The sequence below is a fragment of the Palaemon carinicauda genome, chromosome 34 (genome assembly GCF_036898095.1).
Source record: "Palaemon carinicauda isolate YSFRI2023 chromosome 34, ASM3689809v2, whole genome shotgun sequence".
Lineage (NCBI taxonomy): Eukaryota > Metazoa > Arthropoda > Malacostraca > Decapoda > Palaemonidae > Palaemon > Palaemon carinicauda.
This window is the reverse complement of record NC_090758.1, coordinates 74,796,214-74,819,539: the sequence shown is the minus strand read 5'-3', so window position 1 is coordinate 74,819,539 and position 23,326 is coordinate 74,796,214. Positions and strand designations below refer to the sequence as shown.

General features: G+C 36.1%; 1 protein-coding gene across 1 annotated transcript; it reads left to right on the top strand.

Annotated features, from left to right (window-relative positions):
• Nucleotides 1-1,915: 1,915 nt before the first annotated feature.
• On the top strand, nucleotides 1,916-19,545 carry LOC137626663 (serine incorporator 3-like). The gene is made up of 4 exons (XM_068357679.1): nucleotides 1,916-2,039; nucleotides 13,397-13,537; nucleotides 16,018-16,185; nucleotides 17,984-19,545. Exons 1-4 carry the CDS (start codon nucleotides 1,955-1,957, stop codon nucleotides 18,745-18,747), a joined length of 1,158 nt encoding a protein of 385 aa, XP_068213780.1. The 5' UTR covers nucleotides 1,916-1,954; the 3' UTR covers nucleotides 18,748-19,545.
• The last annotated feature ends 3,781 nt before the right edge of the window (nucleotides 19,546-23,326 follow it).

Genomic DNA, 23,326 nt, shown 5'->3' with positions numbered 1-23,326 from the left:
AGACATTTCTCACATGGTTTCTGTTGACTGAATGTGTGTTAAAATATCATATCATGTCCTCTGAAAGAACATAGACTGGCTGTGATTGGGGTTTGGAGAGCAGCAGGTCTCTTCCAAGAAGAGGTTTCACTCTGTTGTCATTTCATTCATTCTATGAAGCACTTCAAGTCCGGCCAATCACTCCGTAACAGCTCATGACACCACATCCTTAAATAGTTGGACTTCGGTGATGCCTTTGTCAAGTTTTGGTCATAATGGGTGGAAATATAAAGCCACAGAACAATCTGAAGAAATTTTACTTCAAACGTTCCTGCATTGATTACAACAGACAAGCTTTCTAAGAGACCAAGGGTCTTGTACATATTCTTTTCGTGAGGAGCAGAAGGTGTAATCTTCATAAGTAGCTGCTCGGCTTTAGGACAGTAACATACATACATACATATACCAAGGCACTTCCCCCAATTTTGGGGGGTAGCCGACATCAAACAAATGAAACAAAAAAGGGGACCTCTACTCTCTACGTTCCTCCTAGCCTCACAAGGGACTCAACCGAATTTGGCTGGTACTGCTAGGGTGCCACAGCCCACCCGCCCCCGTTATCCACCACAGATGAAGTTTCATAACGCTGAATCCCCTACTGCTGCTACCTCCGCGGTCATCCAAGGTACCGAAGGAAGCAGCAGGGCCTACCGGAGCTGCGTGACAATTGCTTGCCATTCATTCCTATTTCTAGCACGCTCTCTTGCCTCTCTCACATCTATCCTCCTATCACCCAGAGCTTCTTTCACTCCATCTATCCACCCATAATTTGGTTTCCCAGGCACAGGATAGTATTGTTTACAAATAAAACAAGGGAGGTGTTAGCTGGAATATGTCAGAAAAGTTATATCCCAAAAAAGAAACCTTGCGAGGAGTGAGGATACCAGATATGTGTGGTGAATTTTAGTAGACAGCGACTCAAACTGAATGAAAATTCAGGCAGAGTTTGTATTTTTGATTAAAGAAATCAAACCAACCAAAGTGATTACATTATAGGAAGACATCTGTCACCTACAAACCACTCCTTTGTTTTTTAAAATGTAGTAATTCAACTCTTGCTGTGTTGTATTTAACCTGACATTTTAGTGTTAATGATATTACAATTGTATGGAAAATTAAAATTGGTAAACATTATTAGGACAATAATTGGATAGGTTTCTTATTCAATACATAGGAATACTAGTAAATTAATTACCTAGATTTTAACATACAAAGCAATGGCTGTATACAGTAGTATTGTTTCTTCTCCGTTGGTCAATCAGTTCAAGAAGACGAAAGCTACTGTATTCTACACTTAAACAACCCACGTCATGAGATAAGATTTTTAATATTTGCTCCTATTGCTTGTACTGTATATACATATAGTGTATAATTCTTGTATGTTGTTTGTGTCTATGATGCATATTTACTACCATAATTGTAAGCCCTTCATTACTTAGTCTTACACTTTCAGAAGGCAACATTTAAATACCTTAACATCTACATATCATAGTGTTCCTTTAGCCCTTGTGTATATTCCTTTCCTCCTTTTACTTTTCCATTTGTGCTCCTGAACAGATATCCATCTTTAACTTAACATCAATTTTCTTATACGCAAACAAATTTATTACGTCAGCCCCCAGAGAATCCGTCAATTGTGACCATGAATTATTTGCACCAGTCTTTGGATTCTGGAAGTGTGAATATATGTTTGTGGACTTGTAATTGTATGATAATTGCAGTTCCCCTTTCTACAGTTCTTATTCCATCTTGTCCTTCTCAGTCTTTGTATTCTGGAAATGTGATTATATGTTTTTTGAATTACATGATTATATGATAAGTGCAGTTCCCCTTTCTACAGTTCTTATTCCATCTCGTCCTTCCTCCAACAGGTGTCTCGAGTAGTCGCGACTGCCGAGCCGGTCTGCATAACGGAATGTGGTTCTACAAGTTCCTGTTGCTTTTAACGTTCTGCATTGGTGCCTTTTTCATCCCAGATCCACAAGATTGGTTCATTACAAGTATGATTATGTTTCAGATTCATGTTTATCATCTTAATCTAATTTTTTATATCAACTTTATTCTTCTTAAGTGTCCCTCTCATTGATATTTGTTTTTATTTGAAATGAAAACTGGGCAAGGCCTTTTTTGAAAGTTTTGTTTTAATGTTGTTACTCTTCTTAGAATATTTTAATTGTTCATTACTTGTATTGTAGTTTATTTCCTTATTTCATTTCCTCAATGGGCTATTTTTCCCTGTTAAAGCCTTTGGGCCTATAGCATTCTGCTTTTCCAACTAGGGTTTTAGCTTAGCTAGTAATAATAATAATTCAAATGACTTTTATCGGTTATAGATTTTTTTTTCTTTACTCTCGACCTACTTTTTTTCTCTATATTTTTATAATATATTGTTGGGTTTTTTGCTCCAAGACACCAGCCACCCGTTGAGATATTACTACGAGAGAGTTATTGGGTTCATTGACTGGTTATATAGTACTATATTGGCGCTCTCTCTGTTTACGCCTCATTCTTTCTTTGCCTACACATTCATTGAATAGTTCTGGCCTATTCCTTACACATTCTCCTCTTTCCTCATGCACTTGACAACACTGAGATTGCCAAACAATTATTCACTCAGGTTAAATACTGCACTGTAATTGTTCAGTGGCTACTTTCCACATAGTAAGAATAGAATAGATTCTTTAGCTATAGTAAGCAGCTCTTCCAGGAGGAGGACGCTCCAATATCAAACCATTGTTCTCTAGTCTTGGTTAGTGACATAGCCTCTATAATATGGTCTTCTACTGTCTTGGGTTAGAGTTCTCTTGCTTGAGGGTACACTCAGGCACATTATTCTATGTTTATTTCTCTATTTCCTTTCCTCACTGGGCTATTTTCCCTGTTAGAGCCCCTGTGCTTATAGCATCCTGCTTTTCCAAATAGGGTTGTAGCTCAATTATAGTCCATTTCTTTTAGCGAGGCAGATTTGCACCGACTCGCAGCGGTGCCCTTTTAGCGCGGAAAAGTTTCCTGATCGCCGATTGGTTAGAATTATCTTGCCCAACCAATCAGCGATCCGGAAACTTTTCCGAGCTAAAAGGGCACCGCTGCGAGTCGGTGCAAATATGCCTCGCTAAAAAAAATGGACTGTAGTAACAATAATTATTCTGTAGCATCGGGGTTAGTGCTTTGGCTCAAGTTGCCAACTCAATTGTGACAAAAATACTGGTTTGAATAATTACATTGCATATATTGGTACGCAGTATTATATTGCGTGATGTTTGTGACATAAATGAATTGTGAGTAAACACAGGGAATATCACAAACCAAAAATATTAAGTACAGAAAACTACACTATAAAGGGAATTTGTCAATTTGTTTCAAAGAATGTAAGAATTTGTTTAGCTGATACATGCCTTAGTAGGTAGTAGGTTGGCCAGGGCACCAGCCACCCGTTGAAATACCACCACTAAAGAGTTATACGGTCCTTTGACTGGCCAGACAGTACTACACTGGATTCTTCTCTCTGGTTACAGTTCACTTTCTCCTTGCCTACACATACACCGAATAGTCTGGACTATTCTTTACAGATTCTCCTCTGTCCTCATACACCTGACAACACTGAGATTACCAAACAATTTTTCTAGGAAAAGGACACTCCGAAATCAAACCATTGTTCTTTAAGTCTTGTGTAGTGCCATAGCCTCTGTACCATGGTCTTCCACTCTCTTGGGTGAGAGTTCTCTTGCTTGAGGGTACACTCGGGCATACTGTTCTATCTAAATTTTCTTCCTCTTTTTTTTTTTTTGTTAAAGTTTTTATAGTTCATATTGGAAGTATTTATTTTAATTTTGTTACTGTTCTTAAAATATTTAATTTTTACTTGTTTCCTTTCCTCTCTGGGCTATTTTCCATGTTGGGGCCCCTGGGCTTATAGTGTCATGCTTTTCCAACTAGGGTTGTAGCTTAGCAAGTAATAAATATTATGACAATAATAGGTACTATGCTTCTTCAGCAAGTTCTTAAAGTTTTCAGTTTTTGAGTTTGCCTCCGAAAATTCCTAAGTGGGAACAAACTATCGGAACCTTTATATATTTTTTGTCACTAAAATCTAACGATTTACTTCTTACAGTCATAAGAAAATTTATGTCTAGAATATAGAAATTCAAATGTGAAATAATTGGCAATAGAGATTATTTTAGTTTAGGGGTTCTTTTGGCTTGTAACTCCCTTGACTTTCATTTGAAGATATGTGTTCGATCCCAAAGTGAGGTTGATATTTTCTTTTTTTATTGCACACTACGTGTGCTAATTTTCATATGCGATAGTAATAACAACAATAATGATAGTATAAATCATTATTATTATTACTACTAGCTAAGCTATAACCCTAGTTGGAAAAGCAAGATGCTATAAGCCCAAGGGCTCGAACAGGGAAAAGTAGTCCTGTGAGGAAGAAAATAAGGAAATAAATAAACGATATGAGAGATAATGATCAATTAAAATATCTTCAAACCAATAACAACATCAAAACTGATATTTCATATATAAACTTTAAAAAGACTTAACATTCGGTATTAGTTTGGACTTTTAAAGTTCTACAGATTTAACTACCCAATAAGGAAGATCATTCCACAACTTGGTCACAGCTGGAAGAAAGCTTCTAGAATACTGTTTACTATTGAGCCTAATGATGGAGAAGGTCTGACTAGAATTAACTTAGCATATTTTGATTAAAAACTGCTTATATTGCCATACAGTACTGCACAGTATACTGTATTCTGGCTAGGTATGAGTGGCTTTTTTGGGGGGTAAGATTATATCCTTTTTTATTGAGTATCTACATCTGCTAAAATTAGGCCATGGGAGGCCTTTTTTTCAGATGTATCTTAAGTACGTCTTATGATTACAACAGTATTAGTATATTTGGCAAGTTTTGCATTTTTAGCCCTTCTGGGTTAGCAAAATGTCCCTTCCTCCTGTTAGTTATTACCTCCGCCAACAGAGTGCGAAGGAGGTAATTTTTTGGCTCGTTTGTGTTTGTTTATTTGTGAACAGCTTCATGGCCAAAATTTTAATCGTAGACTAATGAAACTTGCAGGGATTAACTGTTTTATGTGAAAAGCTGGAAATGATTTAATTATGGAAGGTCAAGCTCACGTTCAAACAAAATGTCCAATTCACGTTATCAGCATAAGTTTGGACATCATTGTCACAGAGACTTCAAACTCGGTTTATATTTGAGTGTATGAAAGACCATGCCAATTAATGCATGTTAAGGTCAAAGGTCGAGAAATAAGCTGCCGCGGCAGAGGTCTGCACTCTGCCGAGTGCCCCTCTAGTATTGAAAGTATATTATACCGTGACCCCATTTCTTGCAATTCTCTACAATAATTATTTGGATGGATGGATGGGTGGATGTCGATGGCACAAGGCCAGATCCCCCTCTTAGGCTCAAGTCATAGCCCCCTAAATTTGTTGCTGCTACCTAGTCTTGTGATTAAAGTCTGATAATTATAACGTAAATTTGTGTTGCTTGATAGAGAGGTATGTGATCGTAGTATTGCTACATTACTATGTCGGTCTGCACTTTGCCCTCCTCTTTGACTTGTAGATAGTTATTTGTCGAATGATATTGTATCTTTGAAGAACATTCACATATTCTGTATAAATTCCAGACTAAGTCTTTGAAGGAAGACTATTTAAACCCTTCATGGAATCTAGAGTTCATATTTTTACAGAGTTTCTGTAGCCAGATTCATTTTTCACTTTTGTCCCTCATTGGTTATTGGAATTTCATTTAGGATTTATGTTTGCGATTGGTTTGATTTGAAGGACTCTTAATTCTGTCAGATATTGTGCAGATATTTGAATACTTAATATGGAAAACTCCTAAATTTTCAACTTTACATCAGCTACGTATAGATATACTGTAATGTAAAGAACGAAGAGCGTTCTATCCTCTTATTCTGAACAATCAGATCTGATAACATTCTGAAAAGCTCTTTACTTACATTAAACAGTAGTTCAAGACAAGATGTTTATCAAGGATGTAATTCATCATTTTATTTGTATTTCCTTTATGAGAATTTACAAGGGATTTTTCCGAAGGAAAAATCTATTTCTGGGCTCAACCTGTGTCGCTCCGTGAAATGCTCCTTAAAGCACCATTTCTAAGGTATAAATACTGCTAAATATACCAGAGAAAAAGAGATGCATGGAATGCCAGAAATATACCCAGCTCACTCACCCTTATAGAGTGTTAGTATAAAAACTGGGGCGTGTGAAACCACTACCAGAGGTCCCTTACCAATTAGTCCTCTCCTTCCTCAACATCCCCCGTTACTACGAGGTGTCGTTCTCTACAGCTACTGCCCCCCCACCACCACTACCTATCCTTCTCCCATCATTCCTTTTTAGCACCCGTGAACTTTCGGACGTGTTTTTCGTAGCTCTGTGTTATTTTGTGTTTTTGAAGATGTCTGGGGTTTGGAGATCCCTGCTCCCAAGTTGAGTATTATATTTGTTTGGGATTTCTAGGTAGCGACACACGTTCATTTAATAACCTTGTTGGTTTTTCTCTCGGCCGCTTTGTTGACGCTCCCAAACAGGTTATCGAAAGTAGGCACTACGAAAGTAGTACTTTTCGCTCACAGGGAAGAGCAGATATAGAGGGAGGAGACTTCCATTAATTTGAAAGATTTCGTCCTCTTTATCGATGTAGCCAGGTAAACTTTATAATAACCCTTTTTTATGGGGGATTAAGATGCACCTGTCCTTTCACCAACTAATTTTGGTCAAATATACATAGTTAAGTCTGTAAATGTACACCTGTTGAAGGGACCACAGGTGTGGCTATGTTTACTCAGTAAGAGGTTCTCCGACTATCTTTTTCAGAGCTTGTTGGAAAGTACATATAGTACTATAGTAGGAATTTCATTTTTGACTTGCTAGATGTGATATTGAACTTATTCTTTTTTATTCTATTATTTTGCGTTTTTCATTTATTAATGTAAAATTATTCTTTTTCTTTTGCATTACTCTACACCTTTTATTTAATGTATAAAGGGGTGATTTTTATTCCTCATCAGACACTTTTTCTATCTTTTCTAACGTTTATAAACATCTCTGTTATCTTTAAATAATTTTTATATTTAGAAGCGTACGTAATGCAGATACTGTATCTAAATGTTTGAGATAATTTTGCCTTATATATGAACTCTGTCCTGTTGACTTTATACTTTACAGTCATTGTATTTCAGTTGCATGATAATTTTATCTTAATTTCTTAATTTAAACTTGAAAATCGAAACTTGTTCATCAACTATTGAAGCGAACCTAAAGCTTCATGTCTCATGAGACTATCTAAGGTTTTAACCACAACCACACTGCTCTCTCTCTTCACTTCTCGTCTGTTCTATTTTGTCTCTCCTAGGAGGACACTCCAAAATAAAACCATTGTTCTCTGGTCTTGGGTAGTGCCATAGCCTCTGTACCATGGTCTTTTGCTTGAAGATACACTTGGGCGCATGATTTTATCTAGTTTCTCTTCTTATTTTGTTAAAGTTTTTATAGTTTATATAGGAAGTATTTATTTTAATGTTCTTACTGTTCATAAAATATTTTATTTTTCCTCGTTTCCTTTCCTCACTAGACTGTTTTCCCTGTTGGGGCCCCTGGACTTATAGCATCCTGCTTTTCCAACTAGGGTTGTAGCTTAGCAAGTAGTAATAATAATAATAATAAGAGTTGTTCCAACTAGGGTTGTAGCTAAGCAAGTAATAATAATAATAATAATAATAATAATAATAATAATAATAATAAGAGTTGTTCCAACTAGGGTTGTAGCTTAGCAAGTAATAATAATAATAATAATAATAATAATAATAATAATAATAATAAGAGTTGTTCCAACTAGGGTTGTAGCTAAGCAAGTAATAATAATAATAATAATAATAATAATAATAATAATAATAATAATAATAATAATAATAATAATAAGAGTTGTTCCAACTAGGGTTGTAGCTTAGCAAGTAATAATAATAATAATAATAATAATAATAATAATAATAAAAGTTGTTCCAACTAGGCTTGTAGCTTAGCAAGTAATAATAATAATAATAATAATAATAAAAGTTGTTCCAACTAGGGTTGTAGCTTAGCAAGTAATGATAATAATGAGTTGTTCGTCTTCTTGATCTTACAACTCAAGATGATAGAAAATTCAAACAATGATTCCTCCATTATCATAGTCTTTCATGACCAATAAATCCTATGATGGAATGCAGTTATCACCTAAAGAGAAAATATATATTCATCTTCTGCGCCCACTCGTGTCCGAGTATTGGGTTCTGTCGTTAGCCATCAGGCTCCTATCAGAAGAAGGGTGGAGGAAACGACAGAATGCCTTGACATAACAAGAACCCGGCAGCCCGATGCAACCAACATCGGAGAAGCCGCCTGTCTCATATGTCTTGAGCCGCGGTGAAAACGATGTGGGCCAAGTGTGTGTGTGAAAATATATATTAGATTCCACCTAAAAACCAAATTACACAATGGATGATATATAAAATAATTATTTTTGCTTAGAAAAGAAAAACCTTTTGTTGTGGTAGCCTATTACGCTTATTGGAAACCACCCTGCCTGGCGATTTGCTGGACTGGCGTCCGAGACCCAACCAAACTTGATAGTTCCTTATATTGTCTACGTTTTCACCATCCTTACGAGCTAGGGATAGGGGGTTCTGTGGAGCCTGTATAGATCTGCCTGCTGAGTCATCAGCAGCCATTGCCTGGTCCTCACTGGTCCTAGCTCTTGGAGAGGGGTCTAGGGAGCTGATCAAATGAATATATGGTCAGTCTCTATGGCATTGTCAATGTCCCTTGCCTCTGTTATTCGTGACAGCCTTTAAACCATATTTGGATGTTACTGTATATTATTTCAGATATTCAGGTCAGAAACCCTCCGTACAAATATAGGAAAGTAACAATTGAATACAGAACTGTATTTTATTTACAAAATGAATGCAGACTACTGTAGTTATTGATGTATATTTTTGTTAATAAGAATTTATGAAAAAAAAAAAAATTTGGAATTCAAGGAAGAAACAAAAGACCATCGAGACTCGCACGTTCTAGAAGCATTGTTTAGAGCTCTTGAGCTTTACCTTACTGCGTGGTCAGATAGACAGGCAAACACAGATAGATTACACCTTGCCTGTGCATTCATCCTATGTGATTACAAATTGCCCTGGCCTTCATCCTGTAAGAATCACGAGGTGATAGGGTGCCCTATACACAGCTCGTGCGTAGCACAGTGTCTCTCCCCGAAGCAGTCTCCAGCCAGTTGGTTTTAGGATTTCGGTAAAGAGAGTAAGGTTTGTATATAGTGCCAGAACAAATGGCAAATTTTAAATCATTTATATTTATCCTAACTTAACCCTTTTACCCCCAAAGGACGTACTGGTACGTTTCACAAAAGCCATCCCTTTACCCCCATGGACGTACTGGTACGTCCTTGCAAAAAAAAGGCTATAAAAATTTTTTTTTTCATACTTTTGATAAATTTTTGAGAAAATTCAGACATTTTCTAAGAGAATGAGACCAACCTGACCTCTCTATGACAAAAATTAAGGCTGTTAGAGCAATTTAAAAAATATATACTGCAAAATGTGCTGGGAAAAAAATAACCCCCTGGGGGTTAAGGGCTGGAAATTTCCAAATAGCCTGGGGGTATTATTATTATTATTATTACTTACTAAGCTACAACCCTAGTTGGAAAAGCAGTATGCTATAAGCCCAGGGGCTCCAACAGGGAAAATAGCTCAGTGCGGAAAGGAAAAAAGGAAAATAAAATATTCTAAGAAGAGTAACAACAATAAATATCTCCTATATAAACTATAAAAACTTTAACAAAACAAGAGGAAGAGAAATAAGATAGGAGAGTGTGCTCGAGTGCACCCTCAAGCAAGAGAACTCTAACCCAAGACAGTGAAAGGCCATGGTACAGAGGCTATGGCACTACCCAAGACTAGAGAACAGTGGTTTGATTTTGGAGTGTCCTTCTCCTAGAAGAGCTGCTTACCATAGCTAAAGAGTCTCTTCTACCCTTACCAAGAGGAAAGTGGCACTGAACAATTACAGTGCATTAACCCCTTGGGTGATGAAGAATTGTTTGGTAATCTGTGTTGTCAGGTGTATAAGGATAGAGGAGAATATGTAAAGAATATGCCAGACTATTCAGTGTGTATGTAGGCAAAGGGAAAATGAACCGTAACCAGAGAGGAGGATCCAATGTAGTACTGTCTGGCCAGTCAAAAGACCCCATAACTCTTTAGCGGTAGTATCTCAACGGGTGGCTGGTGCCCTGGCCAACCTAACAAACTTGAAGCCCTTTACACATACTGGCCCCGCCATCTCCTTCCCCCCAGAAGTAGGTTGGCGAGGGTACCAACCACCCGTTGAGATACTACCGCTAGAGAGTTACGGGGTCCTTTGACTGGCCAGATAGTACTACATTGAATCCTTCTCTTTGGTTACGGTTCATTTTCCCTTTGCCTACTCACACACCGAATAGTCTAACCTATTCTTTACATATTCTCCTCTGTCCTCATACACCTGACAACACTGAGATTACCAAACAATTCTTCTTCCCACAAGGGACTACTGCACTGTAATTGTTCAGTGGCTACTTTCCTCTTGGTAAGGGAGTAGAAGAGAAGCAGCTCTTCTAGGAGGACACTCCAAAATCAAACCATTGTTCTTTAGTCTTGGTTAGTGCCATAGCCTCTGTATCAGTCTGCCACTGCCTTGGGTTAGATTTCTCTTGCTGGAGGGTACACTCAGGAACACTATTCTATCTAATTTCTCTTCCTTTTGTTTTGTTGAAGTTTTTATAGTATATATAGGAGATATTTATTTTAATGTTACTGTTCTTAAAGTATATTTTTCTTTTTTTCCTTTCCTCACTCGGCTATTTTCCCTGTAGGAGCCCCTGGGCTTTTAGCATTTTGCTTTTCCAGCTAGGATTGTAGCTTAGCAATTAACCCTTTTACCCCCAGGCTATTCGGAAATTTCCAACCCTGAACCCCGAGGGGGTTATTTTTTCCCTTGCACATTTTGCAGTATTATTTTTTTGAAATTGCTCTAACAGCCTTAATTTTTGTCATAGAGAGGTTAGGTTGGTCTCATTCTCTTGGAAAATGCCTGAATTTTCTCAAAAAATTATCAAAAATATGAAAAAAAAAATGTTAATAGCAGTTTTTTGCAAGGACATACCGGTACGTCCATGGGGGTACAGTAAAGGGATGGCTTTTGTGAAACGTACCAGTACGTCCTTTGGGGGTAAAAGGGTTAATAATAATAACTAATAATAATTGCAAAGTTACGGTTATTTACAAGTGCTGGTGCGAATGAGGTGGTTGGTCTACCCCTGCTACCCGTCGCTGCGAACTAGCGGAGCGTAGTTACACTGCTAGAATTATCTGACTCAAATCAATTAAAGGCAAGTCTTTATGTTTCAACTTGCCTGCACTATCTCCAAGAACAATTTCTTCTTAGTTTTCGAATTTAATGTTCTTAAATTCACTAAGAACACTCGTTCTCTTTGTCCGGCCGGTTCCGCAGACTCTGAACTCCTTGTCGGACCAAAACTTGTCATCAACTCCGTTTTCTTTTGCTTTGTCCGAAACTCTCAAACAACGTTGAAAAATAAAGACCGGAAAACAAAACTGTTTCCTTATGAGGAATACATTTAACATTAAATTAATTAATTCAATTCGAATGCAAAAAGGGGAAAGTTAAGAATTTACATAAACGAACACCAAAAAATTGGACAAAAAGAAAAACTAACCAGTCAATTCGACTATTCTCCCACGAATGCTATTACCATTCTCCAATCAACTATTTCTACAACATCTCGCGAAAGCTTTAATGGTTGGTTTCAGCTATCGACAAAATAATACTGCTACATAAAGAGCGCCAGGTTTGTATAATTAGGAAAAATACAAATTACTGTATTCAAAATCTGTCATATTTTTACTTATACTGGATAAGAAACATTCAGCTGTAGGATATATAGATAGGACATCATATCTAAATCCTTGGGACATTAACCCTTTTACCCCCAAAGGATGTACTGGTACGTTTCACAAAAGCCATCCCTTTACCCCCATGGACGTACCGGTACGTCCTTGCAAAAAAATGCTATAAAAATTATTTTTTCATATTTTTGATAATTTTTTGAGAAAATTCAGGCATTTTCCAAGAGAATGAGACCAATTTGACCTCTCTATGACAAAAATTAAGGCTGTTAGAGCAATTTAAAAAAAATATACTGCAAAATGTGCTTGGAAAAAAATAACCCCCTAGGGGTTAAGGGTTGGAAATTTCCAAATAACCTGGGGGTAAAAGGGTTAAAAAACTACATTTGAATTATTCAAAATTTAGTTTTTAAGAATAATATTTTGTAGACATCTTTTAATAATGTAACTAACATTGTTAACTTAATGTTTCAGTCACAAACAAAAAGGTATGAATGTAAGTTGTTAGTTTTCAAAATATGGTTAGTTTGATATTTATTGTTATGCTTATTTTTAGTTTGTTAGATATCCCGTAAATGAGAGAACTCTTGCATGTATCGTATATAAACGGTGTAACTTTATACACAAGGAATTCTGAATTTACTCAAAGTACTTTTACAAGTGCGATACTTTATAAAGTTTTCAGTAGTTAGCTAGTTGTATTGAAGGTCCCTTCCTACTCCATGACCTATTGTTATCTGAAGAATAACTCTAATATTTTCATTAAAAGTATTCCTGCTATGTTTAATGGTAGATCATCTTTTTGAAAAGATAGCAAACTTTTTTTTTGTTGTCAGATGGATAGTAAGAAACCTGTTTTCGTAGAGGTAGATTTATCAGTATTTATTTTATAGATAATACAATGTACCCCTTATTTTTTTTTAGTTTACCGAGAGCCTCTTTCGTTGTTGTAAAAATTTTTTTTTATTATAAGTATTCCTGCTATGTTTTATGTTAGTAGATCATCTTTTTGAAAAGGTAGCGAACATTTTTTGTTGTCAGATGGATAGTAAGAAACCTGGTTACGTAGAGGTAGATTCATACAGTATTTATTTTATAGATAATACTATGTACCCCTCATTTATTTTTAGTTTACGGAGTCTCTTTCGTTGTTGTAAATATTTTAATACGGAATTTCCTTTTATTCTTTATTAATTAAAGGTTGTTGATACTTTAGATATTTTTGGTAAAATAAGAAATTACTGTATTTCCCATTTATTGCAATTATCATAAAAACGAGTTTTATCATTTAATTTATAAGTTTTCAAACTGTAATCATAACTTCTTTCCAAATCCAGTTTGGATGTATACAGCGATGGCTGGGGCAGCGCTGTTCATTGTCATCCAACTTATGCTTCTGGTATTTCTTTACCATTCGTGGACCGACAAGATCGCTGCCCGCGTGGAAAATGGTGGTTCGCGGTGCTTCTGGTACGGATGTAAGTTTCGAGGCTCTGTTTGTACCATTCTTCAATTCGTTGTTCAATTGCTTATGCATTTACAAGCATTACTCAAAGTAGTCCATATTTCTTTCCAACACTTTTCATCCTTTTATCACCGAATTCTTCAACTTCTTTAGTGTCGGGTTTCAAACATTATTTAAGAGCAGGTTTTTCTGACCCGTATTAAAGAAGTGTATGCAGAGAGTCTTGGGAATATAGTACCCCAAAATTCAATGTTACTTTATATATACAGGTATTAGCCTTGGTAGTCCTGTACTGCAGTTAACCCTTTTACCCCCAGGCTATTTGGAACTTTCCAACCCTTAACCCTCTGGGTTTTTTTTTTTTTTTCAAGCACATTTTGCAATATAAATTTTTTAAATTGCTCTAACAGCCTTAATTTTCATCATAGAGAGGTCAGGTTGGTCTCATTATTTTGGAAAATGCCTGAAGTTTCTCATAAAGTTATCAAAAATATGCAAAAACAAATATAAATAGCAGTTTTTTGCAAGGACGTACCAGTACGTCCATGGGGGTAAAGGGATGAGTTTTGTGATATGTACCAGTACGTCCTTTGGGGGTAAAAGGGTTAATATGGTGATATTTTGCCGTCTCAGTTGTAAGTTTTGGGGACGTATTTCCAATAGTTCCAGTAGTAATTATTATAAATTCATTGTTTTAGAATATGAATTAAAACAAATTTAACATTCATTTCTAACCTTTGATTTTATAGATTTGAGAGTCACATATACAGATAGCATAGTCCCCTAATGTGATCGAGATGTGTTACAAGAGTCTGTTCTTAACCCTTTCACCCCCAAAGGACGTACTGGTACGTTTCACAAAACATATCCCTTTACCCTCATGAATGTACCGATACGTCCTTGCAAAAAAATGCTATTTACAATTTTTTTTTTTTTTTTTTTTTTTTTTTTTTTTTTTTTTTTTTTTTTTTTTTTTTTTTTTTTTTTGAAATTTCAGGCATTTTCCAAGAGAATGAGACCAATATGACCTCTCTATGACGAAAATTAAGGCTATTTGAGCAATTTGAAAAATATATACTGTAAAATGTGCTTAAATAAAAAATAACCAGTGGGGGTTAAGGGATGGAAACTTCCAAATAGCCTGGGGGTAAAAGGGTTAAGTTGAAAAGTTCTCAAGTCAAGCATGAGTAACTAACATCCAGCTCATAGCTCCCAACACAACTTAGTCTCCATTGTTTACTGTCTGTTTTTATTTTTATAGCACTCGTGAGCTATCCTAAATATATTTCGTGAATTCCTACATCTCTTTTTGCTTGATAGAATGCACTTAAGAAAAGTGTAAAATATTTTTTATTAATTCCGCACACATTTTCCTGTAAATTGCCCTTATACCACTTACATTCTTTTCTTTGAAAGTCCTTAACCCTTTTACCCCCAATGGACGTACTGGTACGTTTCACAAAACTCATCCCTTTACCCCCATGGACGTACTGGTATGTCCTTGCAAAAAACTGCTATTTACATTTTTTTTGTATATTTTTGATAACTTTTTGAGAAACTTCAGGCATTTTCCAAAAGAATGAGACCAACCTGACCTCTCTATGATGAAAATTAAGGCTGTTAGAGCAATTTAAAAAATATATATTGCAAAATGTGCTTGGAAAAAAAAACTGTTGGGGTTAAGGGTTGGAAAGTTCCAAATAGCCCGGGGGTAAAAGGGTTAAGTCATATTTTCATACTTTTGAGATTTACTGTACGTATTTCGTAAGTTAATGAATAGCTCTAGTATTTGCAGGTCTGGCATTGTTTGAATAATGCAATGAGCTTTTTTTTATGATTGTTACAACCCAATGTCCCTTAGAAAATTCATGGCTGTTTTTAGAGAGCTATTTTATCTAAATGAATAAAACCAAATGCTTGATAATTCATAGGATATGTAATGACCTTAGTGAAATGAGAATTGAAAGTATTATATCACATCTTTATAGGTGAACCTTAGTTTTGTTTATTGTTGTTGAAAATTTTGTTTTGAACTAAACCAAGATTAATAAAATCCCACTTGTTGTTAGTCCTCAAATCTAAAGTCTCAACTTCAAAAAAATAGAAAATATTCTATCTTTTATTTATGAAATTTATATATGAATCTTTCAGTCGAGAAACATGCCAAGTGCCATTTTTAAAAAGTGTCAGAAATCGCTATTAAAATTTTCCAATTTTCAATCGCGAATTACTCGGTAAATATAATAGCTAGGAGTTTCATATTTGTTATAAATAGTAGCAAATTTTATATTTATAACAAATATGAAACTCCTAGCTATTATATTTACCGAGTAATTCGCGATTGAAAATTGGCAATTTTCAATTGTGATTTCTGACACTTTTTAAAAATGGCACTTGGCATGTTTCTCGACTGAAAGACTCATATGTAACTGTTTAAATCATTGACAGCTCATTATCCATAAGGAAAACAAATGTCCCTTTTCCCCCCCGCAGTTGTGGCACTGACAGCGTCGATAATCGCGTACAGCGCTTGTGCGTGCGCCGTCATTCTCCTCTATTATTATTTTGCTGCCGACGAGGGATGCGATCGGAACAGGTGGTTCATCATCATCAATGCCGTGGCCTGCGTCATGGTCTCCGTTCTCTCGGTCGTAAAGCCAGGTGAGGTTGAGTTTTCTGTTTGGCTTTGATTGATTGCGTCCAGACATTATTTCCGTGTTTACCCTCCAGGCTCGCGAAAAGCACACGTCACTTTGTAACACGCACTGTATGTTACCGAGTGTTTAGAATTTACACATCCCTGCGGTTTGTTGATTTTCAAAGGTTATCTGGATCCAAAAATGGTAACATACATTATCAAACATCATAAGCAGTACTAGCTACAACGTACACGAAGCAAGATTTCACATTTGTAATTCATACTGCTGGCTTCAAATCTATCAGGTGTAGGATTTGCTGCTTTCTCACTTTTTAAAACAAATTCATTCATGTCAGATCTACACAAAATGAATTTGCCCCTGAAGATTACTAGAAATATGCCACCACAGAAATTAGCAGTTTTCTGTGAATTTAGGTTTGTTGAAACCTTTCAAAGCTGCTCGGTAATAAGTTAGCCAGGGCACTGGCCACCCATTGAGATACTACCGCTAAAGAGTTATTGGGTCCTTTGAATGACCAGATATTACTACATGGGATCTCTCTGGTTACGGCTAATTTTTCCTTTGCTTACAAATACACCAAATAGTCTGGCCTATTCATTATACATTCTCCTCTTTCTTTATTCACCTGATAACACTTAGATAACTGAAAAAATCTTATTCACTCCAGGGGTTAACTACTGCACTGAATGTTCAGTGGCTATTTACCACTTGGTAAGGGAAGAAAAGACTCTTTAGCTATGGTAAGAAGCTCTTCTAGGAGAAGGACACTCCAAAATCAAACCATTGTTCTCTAGTCTTCGGTAGTGCCATAGCCTCTGTGTCACGGTCTTTGTGTCTTGGGTTACAGTTCTATTGCTTGAGGGTACACTCAGGCACACCATTTATCTGTTTCCTTATTTCTTTTCCTCACTGGGCTATTTTCCCCTGTTGGAGCCCATGGGCTTATATCATCCTGCTTTTTCATGTAGGGTTGTAACTTAGCTATTAATAATTTCTAATTGTCAGGGTATATGAAGAAATAATTGCTATAAAAATACAGTATAATAATCCATAGCTTTGTTCTTTTTCTATTTAGCTGTACAACTTCTCTTAACCCTTGTACCCCCAAAGGACGTACTGGTACGTCCTTGCAAAAAACTGCTATTTACATTTTTTTTTTTTTGCATATTTTTGATAACTTTATGAGAAACTTCAGGCATTTTCCAAAAGAATGAGACCAACCTGAACTCTCTATGACAAAAATTAAGGCTGTTAGAGCAATTCAAAAAATATATATAACAAAATGTGCTGAAAAAAGGAAAAAAAAAACCCTGGGGGTTAAGGGTTGGAAAGTTCCAAATAGCCTGGGGGTAAACGGGTTAATGTCTCCCTTTGGTTCAGTTTCAAGATCAAAGCCTGGTGACCTTATCATTATACATTGCAGTGATATCAATGTATTTCAGAATAAAAAGGATGATCATGAGAATATCTTATTAGTTTTATTGTTAATCTACACTCAGGACTATCAGTTTCATTTATTCAAAAAGGAGTAATTGAATCATTTTAAGTAAACTATTTTCCTTTGACTTCAAGTTAATGAAGTTTATTTTATGCCTAAATGCAAACGATATTTTTACACTTATTATAATTTGACTCTATGCTGAACAGTTGGTTGAGTTGACCCTCTCATAGTGAAGGCTTAAAAAAATGAATATTCTGTGATGCTTTACGTTAAGGAAAAATTAAATTATTATAAGATTATGTACTGTAATTAATGTCTTCATTAGATTCCTTGCATTAAACCTCTATACTGTTTTCAGGTCCGAAAGATATTCGCCTACGTCTCCTTCACTCGTCGCTCGTCTCGACGTACGTGATATACCTCACCTGGACTGCCATCGGAAGCGCGCCACGCAAATTCCAGAAGCCGGACACCCGCAACATCTGGATCGGGCCGGGATTTCACACCGACTCTAGAATCCTCACGACGGAGCAGCAGTACTACTGCGGGCCCGACGACGAAGACGAGACCGACGCGGACAGGATAATGCCGTACGTAAGTTTTGTCATAACTTTCACTACGGTCATGTATTCGGCCGTTGGAACGTCCTCTTCGGACAACTGCCAGGCCATAGAGTTTCCGAGTTGTCCGACCAGACAGCGAGTCGACAGGCACAACGTCGAAGACATCGGGGGACAGAAAGTAATCCGCAACGAAGCCCAAGGTTTGGTTTACAGCTATTCTCTCTTCCACGTCATGTTAGGTTTGGCAACGCTGTACATGATGATGAGCTTGACTGCCTGGTATACCCCACAGTTTGCCCAGCTCATGACGTTCGGCCGGTCTTGGTCGGCTGTCTGGATAAAGATGAGCTCGTCCTGGGTGTGCCTCATGATATATTTCACCGTGACGATTTTTCCCGCCATGCTGCCGAGGAGGGGTTCGCGCACTAGACCCGGCAACGGAACAATAGCCAACGGGAGTTTGCGGGGGAGCCTGCGGAGTTTGGACGACGACGACGAAGCTGCCGTTCCGCTTTCTCCGAGTAAACCAGCTAAAATCGTTCAGGAAACTACCGTATGAAGACTAGGGAACGTGTCGTTTTAGTTCAACACATTCACTTGAGCTTTTATTGAAAGGTTATTAATATTTATATATCTGTAAGTATTCGCGCCTAAGTTTTGTCCTTGAAGTGATTTATAATATTGCTCTGCTTTCTCTTAACAACATCGCCAGGCTTTTAGCTTACAGTATTGCATTTCTGTATAGTACATATTTTACCCAAGTTTTGTCTCTCCAAACTTTTCTTTATATCATTGTCAATGTGAGCTTTATTGGCATAAACAGATTTCTGTCAAGAACATCGGAGAAACTATTTATATATTTGAAATATTTAGTAGTCAATTATGCAAGTAAGGACTATTCTGTAAATACTTTATTGCCCAATTGAAATTATTTTAAGAAAAGACTAACACTTTCGAAAACTGTTCTGTACGCTGATGGGAGTGGTTCTAATTTTTTTAGCCTTCAAATTGTTGTAAACAGTTACACGAGTATTATTCTTACTTATTTAAAGAAAATATATATGGTAGTTCTTTAGTTCTATTTATACTGTATGCTCTTTTTTTGTATTGTGAAGTAATTTAACCAGATCCCTTTATATAATTATTAGCCTCATAGATGTTGAAACAAAGGCTTATTTTTTCTTAACTGAGGGATGGTGTTTGTAGATCAACCCTCGATTGATCTACACCGTAACAATGTCGGAAAACTTTTTTTATGGCAAGCAGTGATGTCGTATTTCAACCTATTCATGTCGACGTTTCGTACTTTAAGTAACAAAGCAAAGAAGATAACAAGAATGTTAAGATTATATTTTGAAAAACAGAATAGATTTTGTATACAGTACTGTATAGCTACACGAACGTACGATCCTCAGAGGCCCAAAGAGGAAGGAAACGTAATAGAAGCATTCTGAAATTTAATGAACGTATTGTAAGTTGAGAGCTAAGGAAATACCACAGTTAACCGTCAATGTATATCCTATGGTGTAGAATGTTACACAAGGCATATTGTACTTCTATGATGAAAAAAGGTCGCAAATATTGCAGTTTTGAGCTACAGCGTATTTTAAGGACTAAGTATATCCATTGCACCTGCTACTAACTGCGCACAATTTATCCACTTGCCATGCTGATAATAATTTGTGAATTTCTTATTTGCAATTTTGAATAAGTTTTATAACAGTCGGCCAAATATGAAGATACTGTATATACTTTTGGGGGAATAATGAATATTCTTGAATATATTATGGTAGTTATTTCATTGAGAATAACTGATCATTTAATGAATGAGAGAGTTTATCAATATTCCTATGAGCATAGTTAAAACTGTTTTCCCTTTCGGCATTTGCGGTCAAGTTGCAGTTGCGATACCGTACTTGTAAAATGGAGATATTGTGGATTAGAAGTTTCTTTTTTTCAGTTTGAATTGTGGACGGCTTAAGTGAATTACTTCAGAATCCGTTTATTTTATGGGAGGTTTATTTTTTTTTTGTATATACTTCTGTCCGTAGCTGCACAAGTCCTGATTGACGTCTTTGCTTTTATGGCATCCGTTACGAATTATCCGAACTGTATTTTTCAGTCGATGTTTTAATGTGTAGATAGCTTGAGATCTGTTTTCATTCGTGTCAGTTCCGGTTAAACTAATATATATAACTAACAATTGGTTTATAATTGTATGGGAAACTAAGATAGAAATTCAGGCAGAATTGCTCTCTAGATCTGAAGGGACAAAGAAAATAATTTAATATCTTACTGTCAAGTAAAACTTTTACGTAAATCCTTCAGGATGAGTATGTTGAATGTGTAATGTTCAGATGAAATTCACTCAGACACTTACGTCACTGGGTCCAACATCTCTTTATTGGGAAGTTGTTGGCAACTGTAATCTCAAGATTATTGGTGGGAACAGAATTTGCTGTCACTGTGGCTTATATTTAATTTATTTCTGTTCATTTGCAGTTTCTGCTGTCTTAATCATCTTATATGGGACGCTGATTTTACTTCATTACTCAATTCAGTTTTTATCAATTGTGCATTTTATATTTCAGAAGTTCTCATCGCCTCTTTGTACTTTCATCGCGTTGATCGTGAGTTTTGCCTTGGAATTTTAAAGCTGTCGAATATTTAATCGATATCTTACTCGGATATTTCCAGTAATATTCATTTATCCATATACAATGTAAATTTCTTAAGTGCTTTGTTTTGTTAATTGATTTCATAGCAAATTAAGCAACCTCTAATGAATGAGACATTTTTATGTTTGTAATCACATTTTAGTCAACTCAATGAATATTGAAAGTTGATTGAAGTAATACAAATGCTCAAAGATCAACTGAAAATTACATTAAATTTTATTACTTCACTAAACAAAGATATTGCTATTGAAAAGAGGTGAGAGATAGCGTAGAGAGGCGGTACTATTTAGCTTGTCGTGCAGAGTGCTGTCACTAACCGAAAGAAGATGTCTATACAGTATTCTGAAATACAGTAAAAAGAGCTGTCTAGATTCTGAAATACAGTAGAAAGAGTTGTCTAGATTCTGAAATACAGTAAAAGGAGCTGTCTAGATTCTGAAATACAGTAGAAGGAGCTGCCTAGATTCTGAAATACAGTAAAAGGAGCTGTCTAGATTCTGAAATACTGTAAAAGGAGCTGTCTAGTTTCTGAAATACAGTAAAAGGAGCCGTGTAGATTCTGAAATACAGTAGAAGGAGCTGTCTAGATTCTGAAATACAGTAGAAGGAGCTGTCTAGGTTCTGAAATACAGTAGACTAACATACGAACCTACTTGAGAAGTTGGTCAACAGTGACAGCAGAGATCGAATCAAACTGGAAATGTCTTCAAAGGATCCTTCTGGCTCCGGCTTCTAATTTACTCCCATTCCGATATTTTTTCCATCTCGCTATCCATCCAGTTTCCCCGCTCCAGTACTGAACCACATTTATAGTCCAGTGATTATTATGATTACTAATATTTACTAATCGTTGCTTGCTAAGTAATTGAAGTTTTTATCTTAGCTTTTTTATTTTCAAGACCTTACATGTATTTTCAATCCGAAGTTACTCCGTTTCTTATTTATTTTTTTTAGAACCTTATAGGTATTTTTAATCTGAAGTTACTCATTTTCATAGCTTCTTGCTTAGGACCTTGTACATATTTTCAGTACAGTATCAAGTTACTCCTGTGCATTATAGTTTTGTGCCTTCACAATTTGATTACAATGCTCACTCAGTTTAGTAGTAAAACATCCAAAATGGTTTTCCAGTTTTATACATACATATACCAAGGCATTTCCCCCAATTTTGGGGGATAGCCGACATCAAACAAATGAAACAAATAAGGGGACCTCTCCTCTCTACGTTCCTCCTAGTCTGACAAGGGACTCAACCGAGTTCGGTTGGTACTGCTAGGGTGCCACAGCCCACCCTCCCCAGTTATCCACCACAGATGAAGCTTCATAACGCTGAATCCCCTACTGCTGCTACCTCTGCGGTCATCTAAGGCACCGGAGGAAGCAGCAGGGCCTACCGGAACTGCGTCACAATCGCTCGCCATTCATTCCTATTTCTAGCACGCTCTCAGTTTTATACCGATAATAAAATGCATTGTAACTTTCATATAGATAGATTCATGATGTTAAGGCAGTCATACGTTTTCCTAAATGTTTACACCTTAAATTCACAAAAAATTGAGAGGGTTACTTTTTTTTACGTATTCCCGTGACTACTCGGTTAGGCACCAGGATTGAATTTCAATTTGGCCGTGAAATATATGACTTATGGGCTAATTGTCTCATTCTTTTCACTGGTTAGCATTGAAGTATAAGAATATCATTACATCACTAGACTGTATTGCAAATTCTCCGCTCGATTTTTGTTTTATAATGCGTATCTTATAAGGATAGCCTCCATGAGCATTTAAAGTGCAAACATTAATAGAAAATTATACAAATAGATCTTGAGAAACCAAAGATGTGTTCCATGGGAGAATGGAAGATAGTAATTATCTGTTTATGAAGCAGGAGAACACGTCACGTATATCGGTGGAAGCCGCGTAAAAAAGTTTGTGGAAAACTTTCCTCGCGCAGATAATGTATATAGTTAAATCCAGCGTTTTCATGCATGTTTTGCAGTTTTTTTTTCAACGTTTTTTTCCCCCTTTTGCCATATACTAACAAGTTCCTATTGTTACTTAAACTCTTCTTGTCCCTCCAACGACTGTAATTGGAAAATGCATCGTATGAAAGTATAAATATTTTCAAGTTTTGCTTAGTACTTTAATATTAAGAAGTGTCTTTTCATATATATATGTAAAAATATGGTTAATCAGTTTCTTCTATGTAAATACAATTTAAAGCTAATGATATATTTTACTTCGATGTCACTTTTAGTTGATTTTTACGCATATTGAGATCTTCAATACTTCCCGAGTGATAAGCTTAATACTCCTGCTATAATTCTGTTGTAAATAAAAGCTTTGGTGGTTTCAACTAACCCATGCTTGGTATTGATAGTTTTGTTGTGAAGCACAGAATGTTCCTACTCAATTAACCTTTATTCTTATGTGAAGTTTGTTTTGAAATTCATTTAACACA